The sequence below is a fragment of the Chelonia mydas genome, chromosome 3, assembly GCF_015237465.2.
Source record: "Chelonia mydas isolate rCheMyd1 chromosome 3, rCheMyd1.pri.v2, whole genome shotgun sequence".
NCBI classification, from domain to species: Eukaryota; Metazoa; Chordata; order Testudines; family Cheloniidae; genus Chelonia; species Chelonia mydas.
The window spans coordinates 4,831,298-4,848,881 of record NC_057851.1 but is presented as its reverse complement, the minus strand read 5'-3'; the positions used below and the strand labels follow the sequence as shown (position 1 = coordinate 4,848,881).

Here is a 17,584-nt window from a genome sequence, read left to right as displayed (position 1 = left end):
GATGCCACTTGGGGAGGATTTATTGAGAAAGCTGGGAAGGGAAGGCATAGCTGATCTGTGCACGGTGAACATAAGAATGGCCATACTGGGTCAGACCAAAGGTCCATCTAGCCCAGTATCCTGTCTTCCAACAGTGGCCAATGCCAGGTGCCCCAGAGGGCATGAACAGAACAGGTGGTCATCAAGTGATCCTTTCCCTGTCACTCATTCCCAGCTTCTGGCAAACAGAGGCTAGGGACACCATCCCTGCCTCTCCTGGCTAATAGCCATTAATGGACCTATCCTTCATGAACTTATCTAGTTCTTTTTTGAACCCTGTTATAGTCTTGGCCTTCACAGCATCCTCTGGCAAAGAGTTCCACAGGTTGATTGTGCGTTGTGTGAAGAAATACTTCCTTTTGTTTGTTTTCAACCTGCTGCCTGTTAATTTCATGTGGTGACCCCGAGTTCTTGTGTTATGAGAAGGAGTAAATAACTCTTCCTTATTTACTTCTCCACACCAGTCATGATTCTATAGATCTCTATCATATCCCCCCTTAGTTGTCTCTTTCCCAAGCTTGAAGCAGCCAGATGGTTTAACATCCAAGGGATAAAAGGATCAGCTTAGTTTTTAAAGTGAATTTCATGCTGGTGAAAAGTGCTAGATAGAGAGCCCTGGAGACTGAATCCAATCAATAGGTGCAACCTGGCAGCGGCTGTGCAAGCTTCTCCTATTGTTGCCCCATCCAAAGTGTCTGACCTGGAGGTCCCACCACTCGAGATGAGTGGGGAGTTCAATCTCCTTATGGTTCTTTGCTTCTCTGCTGGAGGCAGACATGAAAGTGTTGTTTGCAATACAGACCCTGGTCTGCTAGCTACTGGACTGAGTCCCACCGAACTCATTCACCTAGCAGCCACTGTAAAGAAACTGTATTGATGCTTTCTACACCATCTGCCGTCAGCAACAGCTCTCAGGGAGTAAAGAACAGGCATGGTTATAAGTGTTATGGAGCAGAGAAAAGAAACGCTCCGAGCACCCGGAATTCCAGGGGTTTAACTTAACTCCACAATAAGAACCAACTCAGAGCTCCTCAGGACACAAACTAAACCCCATGTGAAACTTCCCATAGAAGTTTGGGTTGAGATTTTCAAACTTGGCTGTCCTCAGCAGGGCACCGGGGAAGTCCTATGGCCTGTGTGATACAGGGGGCCGACCAGATGATCACAATGGTCCCTTCCGGCCTTGGAATCTATGACTCCATATTAATTTAGGCACCTAAATAAATGGCTAGATATTCAGAGCTGATGAGCAGCGGCAGCTCCCACTGTGGGAAGTTAACACCTCTGAAATCAAGTTACTTCATTAGGAGCCTAAACTAACATGGACTGTGATGCCCAACCCAAGTAGGAATATTTTGTCCTTAGTTAAGCTTCTCCTATCCCTTTTGGTTTCACCCACTGGTTCCGATCAGGACCAGGTGCCAAAATCTGAGAAGGGCCATCTTCTTGGAGCCTGATCCAATCCCCATTAAGGTCAATGGAAGAACATAAGAGCAGCCATACTGGGTCAGACCAAAGGTCCATCTAGCCCAGTATCCTGTTTTCCAACAGTGGCCAATGCCAGGTGCCCCAGAGGGAATGAACAGAACAGGTCACCATCAAGCGATCCATCTCCTGTCACCCATTCCCAGCTTCTGGCAAACAGAGGCTTGGGACACCATCCCTGCCCATCCTAGCTAGTAGCCAGTGATGGACCTATCTGCCATGAACTTATCTGGTTCTTTTTTTATTTCTGTTATAGTCTTGGCCTTCACAACATCCTCTGACAAGGAGTTCCACAGATTGACAAACTGTGTGTTGTGTGGAAAAAAATACTTCCTTGGTTTGTTTTAAACCTGCTGCCTATTATTTTCATATGGTGACCCCTAGTTCTTGTGTTATGAGAAGGAGTAAATAACACTTCCTTATTTACTTTCTCCACACCAGTCATGATTTTATAGACTTCTAATATACCAGTCGTCTTTTTCCAAGCTGAAAAGTCCCAGTCTTGTTAATCTCTCCTCATATGGAAGCCTTTCCATACCGCTAATCATTTGTGTTGCCCTTTTCTGAACCTTTCCCAATTCCAATATATCTTTTTTTGAGATGGGGTGACCACATCTGCACGCAGTATTCCAGATGTGGGCATACCATGGATTCATACAAGGGCAATATGATATTTTCTGTCTAATTATCTATCCCTTTCTCAATGAGTCCCAATATTCTGTTTGCTTTTTTGACGGCCACTGCACATGGAGTGGATGTTTTCAGAGAACTATCCACGATGACTCCAAGATCTCTTTCTTGAGTGGGAACAGCTCATTTAGACCCCATCATTTTATGTGTATAGTTGGGATTATGCTTTCCAATATGCATTACTTTGCATTTATAAACCTTGAATCTCATCCGCCATTTTGTTACCCAGTTTTGAGAGATCCTTTTGTAGCTCTTTGCAGTCTGCCTGGGACTTTTCCAGATCATTTATGAATATGTTGAATAGGACTGGTCCCAGTACAGACCCCTGGGGAACACCACTATTTACCTCTCTCCATTCTGAAAACTGACCATTTATACCTACCCTTTGTTTCCTATCTTTTAAGCATTTATCAATCCATGAGAGGATCTTCCCTCTTATCCCATGACAGCTTACTTTGCTTAAGAGCCTTTGGTGAGGGACCTTGTCAAAGGCTTTCTGAAAATCTAAGTACGCTATATCCACTGGATCCCCCTTGTCCTCATGCTTGTTGAACCCCCTCAAAGAATTCTAGTAGATTGGTGAGGCAGGATTTCCCTTAACAAAAACATGTTGACTCTTCCCCAACAAATTATGTTCACCTATGTGCCTGACAATTTTGTTCTTTACTATAGTTTCAACCAGTTTGCCCAGTGCTGAAGTCAGGCTTACCAGGCAAACTGCAGTTGCCGGGGTCACCTCTGGAGCCCTTTTTAAAAATTGCCGGCACATTAACTGTCCTCCAGTCGCCTGGCACGGAAGCTGATTTAAATGACAGGTTACAGACTGCAGTTAGTACTGCAATTTCACATTTGACTTCCTTCAGAACTCTTGGGTGAATCCCACCTGGTCCTGGTGACTTATTACTGTTTAGTTTATCAATTTGTTCCAAAACCTCCTCTAATGACACCTGATTCTGGGACACTTCCTCAGATTTTTCACCTAAAAAGAACGGCTCAGGTTTGGGAATCTCCCTCACATCCTCAGCTGTGAAGACCGATGCAACAAATTCATTTAATTTTTCCATAATTTCATTAAAATTTTCATTATCGTCTTCGAATGCTCCTTTGGCATCTCAATCGTCCAGTGGCCCTACTGGTTTCTTTAGCAGGCTTCCTGCTTCCGATGTACTTAAATTTTTTTTGCTATTACTTTGAGTCTTTGGCTAGCTGTTCTTCAAATTCCTTTTTGTCCTTTCAGTTCAAAAACATCTTCCTCAGAATAACATTGAAGTGTACAAAGCAATGGTTATTGCCATCACAACATATGGCAGTGAGACATGGCAACTTACCAAGAAAGGTCAGCAAAAGCTGGATGCATTTCATCACAAATGTCTGAGAAGAATATTGGGGAATAACATATAGAGGTAGGAAGACAAAAGAAGTCAGAAAAATGACTGGACAAGGCACCTGCTCACAAATCTGCAAAAGAAGACCTCACTGGCTGGGACACATGCTGAGGATGGAAGAAGAATGCTTACCAAATACCGCCCTCGAATGGGAGCCAGAAAATGCAAGAAGAAAGAGAGGAAGACCTCGAATAATATGGAAACGAACAGTTCTGAATGACATCAAGCACTTCAACATGAAAGGGGAAGATTTGGAGAGAAGGGTAGTTGATAGGCAAGGATGGCAAATGTGGGTAGCCCAGTGTGCAGCAAAGCACAGGATGGACTAAGGTCTACGGTAACTATATTTTTACACTTCACTTGCCAGAGTTTATGCTCCTTTCTACTTCCCTCACTAGGATTTAACTTCCACTTTTTTTAAAGGGTGCCTTTTTGCTTCTGACTGCTTCTCTTACTTTGTTGTTTAGCCACGGTGACTCTTTTTTGGTTCTCTTACTATGCTTTTCAATTTGGGGTATACATTTTAGTAGAGCCTCTATTATGGGGTCTTTAAAAAGTTTCCATGCAGCTTCCAGGGATTTCACTTTTGGCTCTGTACCTTTAAATTTCGGTTTAACTAACCTCCTCATTTTTGTGTAGTTCCCCCTTTCTGAAATTTAAATGCTACAGTGTTGGGCTCAGCAGGTATTAGCTCCAATTCACTACGGGCTAGATCCTCAGCTGGTGTAAATCAGCCTGGCTGCATTGATTTCAGTGGAGCTATGTCAGTTTACTCCAGCTGGGAATCTGGCCCCTAGGCGCAGAGCCCTTACTAGGCTAGCAAAGAGCCCCCTTAGTCTAAGATCAATCAGATTGTTGGAGGGCGGTATTCTGGGCTGCATCGATCTAACAGGTCCCCTCCTTCGCTAACTCCCCTGATGCACAATAATAAATGGAGCTAGCTGGAAGTTTTCTAATGGAAGGCTTTTCCAACGGAAACCAGCCTGGTTTCCTCCCAGCTCATCTGCCTTGCCACTGACTGCGGAGCCTGAAGTCAGGGCTCTCAGGACTTCTGGCCCTCCTGCTTCTGCTGGCGCTCTCAGGGCTGCCAGGCTTCTGGCTCGCCCACCCGGCAGGCGGCAAGCGATCTGGGTACCTCGGGGAGCCTTGTCAATTCCATTTAGAAGAGGTCACAATGGCATTTTTCAAAGTGAACATTTTGCACCCACCTGCCCACTCCCCACTTCTCCCGTTTGATGGGAAGTTTCACAATTGCGCGCTTTCAAGCCAATGAATTTCATGTTTACTTTCTGAATTTCCCAAGACACGGGAATTCTGGATTCCAGCCAGTACTAATAGCAGGACTTAGTGCTGACGCAGGGTGTTTCTTCCAGAGACCTTGAAACTCTTCACAAATGCGGGGGAACAACATAATCCCCGCTTTGCAGCCGAAGAAGATGAAGCAAAGGGAGAGGGCAGGACTTGCCCAAGAGAAGCAGGACAGAGATTGGAATAGAGCCCAGGTCTCTGGTCCTTAAGAGTCCAGTAGTAGGCTCTAGATTACCAAAATAGCTGTTTGGCATGGAATGGAGTGTGGAACTGGGGTTGTGTGTGTGTGTGCTGTTGCCCTCTAGATGCAGACCCAAAGAGGTATCCTATGTGGGGCGGGGGATCTCTGTCCCTGTGGATGGGGTGCTGTGTGGGGATCCCAGTGTCCTAAGGGGAGTCACTGCCCCATGGTTGGGGCTCTGTGCTGTTTTATCTGGTGTCCTGGGGTGGCGTTGAGGCCCTGTGGATGGATGGGTGCTGTGTGTGGGGACCCTGGTGTCCTGGGGGAGTCCCTGTCTTTATGGATAGGGGAGTGCTGTATGTGGAGGGAGAGGGCTGTGTAGAGGGGATCTCAGTGTCTTGGGGGGCTCACTGACCTGTGAATGGAGGGGTGCTGAATGTGGCCTTGTGGATGGGGGGGCAGTGTGGGGAACCCTGGTGTCCTGGAGGAGTCACTACCCATGTGGATGGGAGGGGGGGTCACCTCATGGGGCTCCCTGGTGAGGAGGGTCTATCATATCCTGCATCCCCATGGGACTCATTCTTATCTTCCCCATGAGAGTGTGTGGCCCTGCCCCACGCCGGCACAGCCCGATGGAGGGGCAACTAGCGGCCTCTAACCTGAACAATTATTACACTTATAAGATTATATATTGGCATGCAACATGCACTGTCAGCTAACAGCTTCTTTTCCGAGAGACCTACTTAACTGAGAACAGGGAATGTGCTGAAACAAACAGAGAAACATTATTTACAACTGACAACGCTAACTGAAATCCTAGGAAAGGATCAATAAGCTTAACACTTAGACAAGTACAGTAAAGTGGATCCCTGCATTTCTCACGCTTACAACTTGTGGAGACCGTTGGAAACAATGATAGAAGGGAAAGTAAGTGGTGCCCATCAGAAGAGAGATCCTGATTCAGTTTACACTGGCTCAGGGACCTGACGAACCTGGGAACTGGGTGGGGTATTTTATACCCTTCCTTATGGCTCTAGTATGGCTATATACCAGATCTGATTGTTTACCTTGATTATAATGAGGTCAATAGCTGGCTCTAGCCATATGTGGCCTTGGGCGTGTCCATAATTAAGCACTGAGCATTAATATTCATGATTTACATTATTTTTAAATAATTCTTATACATAAATGGGGTCCAGCTGCTTAGGTGCTGCATAGCAACCAAATTGCCAAAGCTCCCCCAGTTCTCTTCTTGCAGAACTCCGGGGTACGCTGGACCCGTGTGGTTATCTAACCACTCCCACAAGGCCTTATGGTATCTGACGGGGCTTCTCTTCTTAGGTCAAAAGAACAGGCATCAAGTTTAAAACAAACAAAAGGAAGTATTTCTTTGCACAGACAACCTGTGGAACTCCTTGCCAGGGGATGTTGTGAAGGCCAAAACTATAACAGGGTTCAAAAAAGAAGTAGATACCTCCATAGAGGATAGGTCCATCTATGGCTATCAGCCAAGATGGTCAAGAAGGCAGCCCTATGCTCTGGGTGTCCCCGAACCTCTGGCTGCCAGAAGCTGGGACTGGACCACAGGGGGTGGATCACTTGGCCATGCCACGTGCTGTTCATTCCCTCTGGGGCACCTGGCATTGGCCCCTGCCGGAAGACCGGAGACTGGTCTGGCCGCTCCTACGTTCTGCCTGCCCTCGGCTGCTGAGCCCCAGCCCCTCCCACCACCAGCCCAGCAAGCCCCATCGCCCCTTACACGCCTCTGCCCCTGTTTCCCCCCCACGCACGTGCCCAACGAAGGAGCCACGCCCCCTGCCAGGGCTGCTACTGCTGTCACGCCCCTGCACCAAGCCACCCACCGGTCACCCTGCGTCCCGACGGGCTCTAGGACCCAGAGGAGCCCGGCTCTCAGGGCAGGGCGGGCGCGCCAGAAGGGGCGTGGCCCGGGAGGGGGCGTGGCCGCGCACTATGGCCAGGGGCTGAGGGGGCTGCGGCTCGCCAGAGCGGCCCAGGCGGTGGTCATGGCCCTGGCGAGGCGGCTGGTGCTGTTCGACGTGGGCGGGGTGCTCTTCACCCCCAGCCCGCTGGGCTTCTTCGGCCGCTACGAGGCGTCGCTGGCCCTGCCCAGGTAGGCGCTAGCCCCCCGCCCGCCCGAGCGTGCTTCTCGGGTTGCCGGGGGAGTGAAGCCCATAGAAATGATGGGTAAATTTTGTGTGTCTTGGGGTCGCCCACACACTGCGTTCTCAGCGCCCCAGCCTTTGCTCCACCTGCACGGCTCAGGGGCGGAGTGGGGTTGGGGGGTGCAGGGCATGTGGGGGGTGCAGGGCACTGCGGTGACTGGGGTACGTGGAAGGCGTGTGGGGGGAGGGTCAGGGAACCCGTGTATTTTGGGGGTCGTGTGGGGGGAGGGTCAGGGAACCCGTGTATTTTGGGGGCGGGGGGGTTGCAGGGCGTGTGGGGGGAGGGTCAGGGAACCCGTGTATTTTGGGGGGCGGGGGGGGGTTGAAGGGCGTGTGGGGGGAGGGTCAGGGAACCCGTGTATTTTGGGGGGTGGGGGTCGTGTGGGGGGAGGGTCAGGGAACCTGTGTATTTTGGGGGTCGGAGGGGTTGAATGGCGTGTGGGGGGAGGGTCAGGGAACCTGTGTATTTTGGGGGGTGTGGGGGTTGAAGGGCGTGTGGGGCAAGGGTCAGGGCACCCATAGAATTTGGGGTGTGGGGGTTGAAGGGCGTGTGGGGCGAGGGTCAGGGCACCCATGGAATTTGGGGTGTGGGGGTTGAAGGGCGTGTGGGGCGAGGGTCAGGGCACCCATGGAATTTGGGGTGTGGGGGTTGAAGGGCGTGTGGGGGAAGGGTCAGGGAACCTGTGTATTTTGGGGGGTGGGGGGTTGCAGGGCATGTCAGAGGAGGTTCAGAATGACCTTGACAAATTGGAGAGTTGGTCTGAAGTCAACAAGCTGAAATTCGATAGAGACGAGCTACGCTTAGGAAGGGAAAATCCAGTGCGGAACTACCAAATGGGGGGTTACTGGCTAGACAGGCCGCACTGCTGAACAGGCTCTGGGGTTATAGTGGGTCACAAGTTCAATGAGAATCATAAACATGATGCAGTGGTAAGCAAGGCTAGTCATTCTGGAGGGCATATTAACAGGAATGCCGTGGGTAAGATACAGGAGGTAATGGTCCTGCTCCATTTAGCGTAGGTGAGGCCTCAGCGGGGGTGTCCAGTTCTGGGCACCACCCTTTGGGAGAGATGTGGTCAAATTGGAGTGAGTCTAGAGGAGAGCAACAAAAACGAATACCTGACCTGTGAGGAAACATCAAAGCAAATGGGCATGTTTAGTCTGGAAGAAAAGAAAACTGAGGGGGAACCTGATAAGTCTTCAAATATGTTAAGGGCTGTGATAAAGAGAAGAAGTGATTTTCTTTTCTGCTGAAGGTAGGACAAGAAGGAATGGGCTTAATCTGCAGCAAGGGAGATTAGGTTAGATATTAGGGGAAAACTTTCTGCCTCTGAGGGGAGTTAAGCTCTGGAACACGCTTCCACGGGAGGTTGTGGAATCCCCGTCATGAGATTCCTCTCTAAGAAGAGGTTGGACAATCCCCTGTCAAGAACTGTCCAGGTTTACTTGGTCCTGCCTCGGCACAGGGGGCTGGACCTGTTGAGGTCCCTTCCAGCCTGACATTTCTGTGATCCTCTTCCTCTTGGATAGAGCAGCGCAAGGTGCTTGGGTGTGGGAGGCTCCCAATTTCCATATATCTTGACCCGAAGGGCTTTTGTTAAAGAATCAGAATGTTTATATGTCCTGGATGGAGGAGTGCTGGGCACTTTTGGGAGATGGGAAGGGAGTGGTACCTGTTGCATGTTATGGGCCATCTGGTGTTCTACTGGGTCTCTTCCTGGGTGGGAGCCATAGTTTCTGGGTGAGGGCCAATGTGGGATCCTCGTTTGCAGGACTTCATTCCATGTTCAGATCTAGTAATTTAGATTTGTGGCCTAAATCTGTAGCTTTCACATGAGTCTCAATGTCTGTTCCGCGAAGTGCGGCAGTTCTGAAGTTACGGGTTTGATGTATATGTGCCTTATGCTTTTAAGAAAGCCAAATTAATTTACAATGATTGGGGGAAGTTCTAGTGCAGAAAAAGAATGTGTGGTTTGAATGAATTCATTCACCCCCATCCCCTTTTATTAGGGGGTAGCAAAGGGAGCCCTCGCTGCATTTCTAATGTCTGATTGTTAATAGACAAGAAGACTTAAACAAATAGAGGTGGGGGAAATCACACTTCAATTTGGGAGCGACACTGTAGTTAGGTTAAGGAGAAAAAGCTGGAAAAGAGGGTGGAAAAAAAACTATAATAAGGGAAACAGCTTTCCAATATAATGAGCCAAACTTGGAGATTATATGGAAATTGCATGTCAGTGAATGGGGCTAACAAAGTTTAGATAGATCTCTCTATTTTTGATTTAAGGCCAGAGGGGACCATTATGATCAGCTGGTCTGACCTCCTGCAGAACACAGACTGTAGAATTTCACTCAGTGATTCTTGCTCTGAGCCCACCTGTTCTTGGTTTGAACTGGCCCCGTGCTCCAGGCTCTCTCTCTCTACTACAGGTTTGAATCATAGAATCATAGAATATCAGGGTTGGAAGGGACCCCAGAAGGTCATCTAGTCCAACCCCCTGCTCGAAGCAGGACCAATTCCCAGTTAAATCATCCCAGCCAGGGCTTTGTCAAGCCTGACCTTAAAAACCTCTAAGGAAGGAGATTCTACCACCTCCCTAGGTAACGCATTCCAGTGTTTCACCACCCTCTTAGTGAAAAAGTTTTTCCTAATATCCAATCTAAACCTCCCCCATTGCAACTTGAGACCATTACTCCTCGTTCTGTCATCTGCTACCATTGAGAACAGTCTAGAGCCATCCTCTTTGGAACCCCCTTTCAGGTAGTTGAAAGCAGCTATCAAATCCCCCCTCATTCTTCTCTTCTGCAGACTAAACAATCCCAGCTCCCTCAGCCTCTCCTCATAAGTCATGTGCTCTAGACCCCTAATCATTTTTGTTGCCCTTCGCTGGACTCTCTCCAATTTATCCACATCCTTCTTGTAGTGTGGGGCCCAAAACTGGACACAGTACTCCAGATGAGGCCTCACCAGTGTCGAATAGAGGGGAACGATCACGTCCCTCGATCTGCTCGCTATGCCCCTACTTATACATCCCAAAATGCCATTGGCCTTCTTGGCAACAAGGGCACACTGCTGACTCATATCCAGCTTCTCGTCCACTGTCACCCCTAGGTCCTTTTCCGCAGAACTGCTACCTAGCCATTCGGTCCCTAGTCTGTAGCGGTGCATTGGATTCTTCCATCCTAAGTGTAGGACCCTGCACTTATCCTTATTGAACCTCATCAGATTTCTTTTGGCCCAAACCTCCAATTTGTCTAGGTCCTTCTGTATCCTATCCCTCCCCTCCAGCGTATCTACCACTCCTCCCAGTTTAGTATCATCCGCAAATTTGCTGAGAGTGCAATCCACACCATCCTCCAGATCATTTATGAAGATATTGAACAAAACCGGCCCCAGGACCGACCCCTGGGGGACTCCACTTGACACCGGCTGCCAACTAGACATGGAGCCATTGATCACTACCCGTTGAGCCCGACAATCTAGCCAGCTTTCTACCCACCTTATAGTGCATTCATCCAGCCCATACTTCCTTAACTTGCTGACAAGAATACTGTGGGAGACCGTGTCAAAAGCTTTGCTAAAGTCAAGAAACAATACATCCACTGCTTTCCCTTCACCACAGAACCAGTAATCTCATCATAAAAGGCGATTAGATTAGTCAGGCATGACCTTCCCTTGGTGAATCCATGCTGACTGTTCCTGATCACTTTCCTCTCATGTAAGTGCTTCAGGATTGATTCTTTGAGGACCTGCTCCATGATTTTTCCAGGGACTGAGGTGAGGCTGACTGGCCTGTAGTTCCCAGGATCCTCCTTCTTCCCTTTTTTAAAGATTGGCACTACATTAGCCTTTTTCCAGTCATCCGGGACTTCCCCCGTTCGCCACGAGTTTTCAAAGATAATGGCCAAGGGCTCTGCAATCACAGCCGCCAATTCCTTCAGCACTCTCGGATGCAACTCGTCCGGCCCCATGGACTTGTGCACGTCCAGCTTTTCTAAATAGTCCCTAACCACCTCTATCTCCACAGAGGGCTGGCCATCTCTTCCCCATTTTGTGATGCCCAGCGCAGCAGTCTGGGAGCTGACCTTGTTAGTGAAAACAGAGGCAAAAAAAGCATTGAGTACATTAGCTTTTTCCACATCCTCTGTCACTAGGTTGCCTCCCTCATTCAGTAAGGGGCCCACACTTTCCTTGGCTTTCTTCTTGTTGCCAACATACCTGAAGAAACCCTTCTTGTTACTCTTGACATCTCTTGAATGTGGAATGCTGTGCTGGGAACTGGGTCCCACGTTGTTCACCAGGCCCAGATTGCAGGGACTGCAGCATTGCTAACCCCAGGATTTTGGGATGAGAGAACCCGTGCCCCAGATCCCCGACATGGTGTGTTATGGGTACATATCATTCTGATATAGAGTTGCCAGTGTCTGGTTTTCGACCGGAATGCCCGGTCGAAAAGGGACCCCGGCAGCTCCGGTCAGCACTGCTGATCAGGCTATTAAAAGTCTGGTTGGCGGCGCAATGGGGCTATGGCAGGCTCCCTGCAGCTTTCGGAAGCAGCGGCATGTCCCCCCTCCGGCTCCTGGTTGTAGGGAGCAGCCAGGGGGCTCCGCGCACTGCCCCCACCCCAAGTGCCAGCTCTGCAGCTCCCATTGGCCGGGAACTGCGCAGACGGGGCCATGCCTCTGCTTAGGAGCTGGAGGGGGGACATGCTGCTGCTTCCAGGAGCTGCCTGAGGTAAGCGCTGCCCGGAGCCTGCACCCCTGACCCCCTCCTGCGACTCAACCCCCTGCCCCAGCCCTGATCCCTTACTGCCCTCCGAACCCCTTGGTCCCAGTCTGTAGCCTCCTACTACATCCCAAACTCCTCATCGCCAGCCCCACCTTGGAGCCTGCACCCCCAGTCGGAGCCCTCACTTCCCCACCCCAGGCCGGAGTCCCCTTCCTCACTCCAAAACCCTCAGCCAGAGCCCCTCCTGCACTCCAAATCCCTCATCCCTGGCCCCACACCAGAGCCTGCACCCCCAACTGGAGCCCTCACCCACCCCCTGCACCCAACCCCCCTGCCCCAGCCTGAACCCCCTCCTGCACTCTGAACTCCTCATTTCTGGCCTCACCCTGGAATCCGCACCCCCAGCCCAGAGCCCGTACTCCCTCCCACATCCCAATCCACTGCCTCAGCCCAGAGCTCCCTCCTGGCCCCCAAACCCCTCATCCCTGGCCCCACCCCAGAGCCCTCACTCCCTCCTGCATCCCAATCCACTGCTTCAGCCCGGAGCCCCCTCCTGCACTCTGAACTCCTCATTTCTGGCCCGACCCAAGAGCCTGCACCCCCAGCTGGAGCCTTCACACCCTCCTGCATCCCAATCCCCTGAGCCAGTGCGATGCAAATGAGTGAGTGAGGGTGGGGAGAGCGAGCGACAGAGGGAGGGGGAATTGAGTGAGTGGGGGACAGGGCCTTACAGGGGGTGGGGCAAGGGTGTTCGATTTTATGCTAGTGGAAAGTTCGCAACCCTACTCTGATAAGTAAGCTAGAGAAATGCAGGCTTGGTGGAACTACCATTAGGTGGATACATAATTGATGAAACAACCATGAACAAAGAGTAATGGAATGATGTCGGCTTGGAGGGAGGTCTCAAGTGGGGTTCCATAGGGATCTGTTCTGGGTCCGGTGGTGTTTAACATCCTTATCAATGACCTGGATGTAGGTGTAGAGAGCACACTGATCACGTTTGCAGGTGACACAAAGCGCTTTGGAGGATAAAGCTAAGATTCAGAGGGATCTTGATAAATTGGAGAACTGGGCTATAGACAACACAATGAAATTTAGCAAAGACAAGTGGCAGGTGCTACGCATTGGGAAGAAAAAACAAATGCACAAATACAGCATGGGGGATAACTGGCTCGGCAGCAGCACTGCTGAGACGGAGCTGGGAGTTGTAATGTATCGCAACCTTAACATGAGGTTTTTTACAACAGCAATGTGATACTGTTGCGCAAAAAAAAAAAAGGCAAATGCAATTTTAAGTTGCATTAACTGAGGCACAGCGCGCAAGTCACAGGAGGTGATAGTACTGCTCTGTGGGGTGCTGGTCAGGCCTCAGCTGGAGGACTGTGTCCCGTTTTGGCCACCAATGTCTAGAAAGGATGAAGAGAAACTGGAAAGGATCCAGAGGCAAGCGACAAAGATGATCAAAGGGAGGGAACACAAGCCATGCGAGCAAAGGCTGAAGGATCTGGGCATGTTTAGTTTGCAAAAGAGGAGATTAAGGGGAGACAAGAGAGTGGTCTTCAAATCCTTGAAAGGCTGCCCTAAAAAAGATGGAGAAAAGCGGTTTTGCTCAATATCTTCATAAATGATCTGGAGGATGGTGTGGATTGCACTCTCAGCAAATTTGCAGATGATACTAAACTGGGAGGAGTGGTAGATATGCTGGAGGGCAGAGACAGGATACAGAGGGACCTAGACAAATTGGAGGATTGGGCCAAAAGAAACCTGATGAGGTTCAATAAGGATAAGTGCAGGGTCCTGCACTTAGGACGGAAGAACCCAATGCACAGCTACAGACTAGGGACCGAATGGCTAGGCAGCAGTTCTGCAGAAAAGGACCTAGGGGTTACAGTGGACGAGAAGCTGGATATGAGTCAGCAGTGTGCCCTTGTTGCCAAGAAGGCCAATGGCATTTTGGGATGTATAAGTAGGGGCATAGCCAGCAGATCGAGGGACGTGATCGTTCCCCTCTATTCGACATTGGTGAGGCCTCATCTGGAGTACTGTGTCCAGTTTTGGGCCCCACACTACAAGAAGGATGTGGATAAATTGGAGAGAGTCCAGCGAAGGGCAACAAAAATGATTAGGGGTCTGGAACACATGACTTATGAGGAGAGGCTGAGGGAACTGGGATTGTTTAGTCTGCAGAAGAGAAGAATGAGGGGGGATTTGATAGCTGCTTTCAACTACCTGAGAGGTGGTTCCCGAGAGGATGGTTCTAGACTATTCTAAGTGGTAGAAGAGGACAGGACAAGGAGTAATGGTCTGAAGTTGCAGTGGGGGAGGTTTAGGTTGGATATTAGGAAAAACTTTTTCACTAGGAGGGTGGTGAAACACTGGAATGGGTTACCTAGGGAGGTGGTAGAATCTCCTTCCTTGGAAGTTTTTAAGGTCAGGCTTGACAAAGCCTTGGCTGGGATGATTTAATTGGGGATCGGTCCTGCTTTGAGCAGCGGGTTGGACTAGATGACCTCCTGAGGTCCCTTCCAACCCTGATATTCTATGTTCTCTCTTGCCACAGAGGCCAGGGCGAGAGGCAGGGGGTCAAACTCCAGCAGAGTAGATTTGGATTAAATCTCAGGAAAAACTTCCTCATTGTAAGAACAGCAGGACAATGGAGCAGACGCCTGGGGAGGTCATGGAAGCTCCTTCACGGGAGGTTTTCAGAAGGAGGCTGGAGCCATCTGCATTGGATGGTTTAGACCAGGGGTCGGCAACCTATGGCAAGCATGCCAAACACGGCACGTGAGCCAATTTTTAATGGCATGCTGCTGCCTGCCGGACCCGGGCAGACAGCAGCATGCCACTAAAAATCCTGCCCGGTCCGGCCCGCTCTTCTCTGCCCCTGCTCTCTTCTTGCAGAGCAGGCAAGCTTCCCCCTTCCCGCGCATCTTCCCCCAGCGTGCTGGGTTCCTGCCCCTCCTCCTCTCCCTCCCTGAGGCTGATCAGCTGACGGCTCTTGCTACAGAGGGGAGAGGTAAAACCCTAGCCGCAGCGCGCGCTCTGCTCTGGGGACCTTGGGGAAGGGGGTGGAATCAGGGCATATCCCCTCCAGTCCCCTGCTGTGAGCCGCTCTGGGCAGGGGGCTGGGAGCACCCCCATGACCCCAGCCCACACCCCCAGCCCTCTGCCCTGATCCCTGCACCCTTCTCACACACCCCCAGCCCTCTGCCCTCACCACTGCACCCCCCACACACAACCCCAACCCTGACTCCGGTACCCCCAACACATACCCAGCCCCCTGCCCTGACTCCTGCACCCCCCACACATACCCAGCTCCCCCACCCCATGCCCTGACTCTTGCACCCCCCACATCCCCACTCCCACCCTGAGCACCAAACAGGAGCTCCTGCACACTCCCCCATCCCCCACATTCCTACCTGCACCCCTCGCACCAAATGGGAGCTGCCCAGGTAAGCACTCCACACCCAAACCTCCTGCCCCAACCCTGAGCTCCCTCCCTCATTCTAGCTCCTGGCCAGACCCTGCACCCCAACCCCCAGCCTGCTCCTTCACCCCCAGCCCTGTTCTCAGCATATGCCCACCCTCATCTCAGTGCAGAGAGAGGAAGAGAATGGCTAGAACCAGGGAGAAGGTAGGTACCTACTCTGTGGTCAGGGCCGGGACTCCAGACCGGCAGCAGGCTGAGCGGGGCCGGCAGCCTGGACGCTGGCTGGCAGGAGCCAGCAGACGGAACCCCAGACCAGCAGCTGGCTGAGCCGCTCAGCCCACTGCCGGTCTGGGGTCCCAGCTGCCGGCCCCACTCAGCCCGCTGCCGGTCAGGGGTTCTGGCTGCCGGCCCCTTGCCAGCTGGGGTTCCGGCCGAGGCCTCACTCAGCCTGCTGCCGGCCTAGGTGAATGGAACCCCAGGCCGGCAACGGTCTGAGCGGGCCGGCGGTGTAAGATCAGCATTTTAGTTTAATTTTAAACGAAGCTTCTTAAACATTTTGAAAACCTTGTTTACATACGACAATAGTTTAGTTATATAAAATATAGACTTAGAGAGAGAGAGAGAGACCTTCTAAAAAACGTTAAAATGTATTATTGGCATGCAAAACCTTAAATTAAAGTAAATAAACGAAGACTCGGCACACCACTTCTGAAAGGTTGCCGACCCCTGGTTTAGACACAACAAATCCTGCATCTTGGCAGGGGTTAGACTAGATGACCCTTATAGTCCCCTTCTAGCCCTATGATTCTGATACCTGTATAACTATAGAGGTATAACTGGTAACACATTCCTGTGAAATCAAGGTTTCAGACTAAAGCCATGTGATGCTCCATAGCTGTGTGCCCTGCATTGTCCTCTCTCAATAATAAGCTAAATAAAAAGCGATTGTGGAGAGAGTTGGTTGAAATGGGCCAAAAAAATAGATTTTGCTATGCTGTGACTATGGTGGAGTCTGTGGGTTTGAGCTCGTTTCCGCTTGGCTTGACCTTTATTAGTGGACATCTTGCTGTGGAAGGTGGAAAGACTCCTGTTTGGGCTGGAGGAAGATCTCTTGGTAATTCTGAAGGCAGGCTTTGGTCCTTAATTAGTAAACTCTTGCTTCGCTCTCATTGAGGCTGATGGTTGTGTGCAAGGTGTCAATATCAAGAGAGGGAAAATTGCTCTTGTAGTGAGCCAGCCAGTCCCTAGTCAAGCCCAAATTAATGGTTTGCAAATGAATTGTAGCTCTGCAGTTTCTCTTTGAAGTTTTTTTGTTGCAGGATGGCTACTTTTAAATCTGTTGTTGAGTGTCCAGGGAGATTGAAGAGTTCTCCTACTGGCTTTTGTATGTTACCATTCCTGATGTCTGATTTGTGTCCATTTATCCTTTTACTTAGAGACTGTCCGGTTTGGCCAATGTATATGGCAGAGGGGCATTGCTGGCACATGATGGCATATATCACATTGGTAGATGTGCAGGTGAATGAGCCCCTGATAGTGTGGTTGGGTCCTATGATGGTGTTGCTAGAGTCGATATGGGGACAAAGTAGGCAACGGGGTTTGTTACAGGGATTGGTTCCTGGGTTAGTGTTTCTGTGGTGTGTAGTTGCTGGTGAGTGTTTGCTTCAGATTTGGGGGGCTGTCTGTAAGCGAGGACTGGCCTGCCTGCCAAGGTCTGTGAGAGTAAGGGATCATTTTCCAGGGTAGGTTGGCTCACTACAAAAGCAATTTTCCCTCTTTTGGTATTGACACCGCCTCATCAATTACTGGGAGTGGATCACATCCACCCTGACTGAATTGGCCTTGTCAGCGCTGGTTCTCCACTTGTAACGTAACTTCCTTCTCTTCATGTGCCAGTATATTTATGCTTGCAACTGTAATTTTCACTCCATACATCTGAAGAAGTGGAGTTTTTACCCACGAAAGCTTATGCCAAATAAATTGGTGAGTCTTTAAGGTGCCACCGGACTCCTTGTTGTTTTTGTGGAGACAGGCTAACATGGCTACCCCTCTGATACAGAAATTTGGAGTGGTGACATCACAAACGAGGCCTTCATATATAAATTTCATGTAATTAGTTACTACACAGTACTGTCCATCCATGTTATAGGTTAC

General features: G+C 50.3%; 1 protein-coding gene across 3 annotated transcripts in view; it reads left to right on the top strand.

The window, feature by feature from the left end:
• EPHX2 (epoxide hydrolase 2) overlaps positions 1–17,584 on the top strand; it is a 128,664-nt gene that overhangs the window by 16,590 nt on the left and 94,490 nt on the right. The window contains exon 1 of one of the 3 annotated variants that reach the window (XM_037893772.2): positions 6,948–7,219. The exons of 1 other annotated variant lie outside the window; for it this stretch is intronic. In XM_037893772.2, coding sequence (XP_037749700.1) covers positions 7,113–7,219 — 107 coding nt within the window. In that variant the 5' untranslated portion in view covers positions 6,948–7,112. Of the gene's footprint in view, positions 1–6,947; positions 7,220–17,584 lie in introns of those variants that run through there. One more of the 3 variants, XM_043542031.1, reaches the window with a different exon arrangement.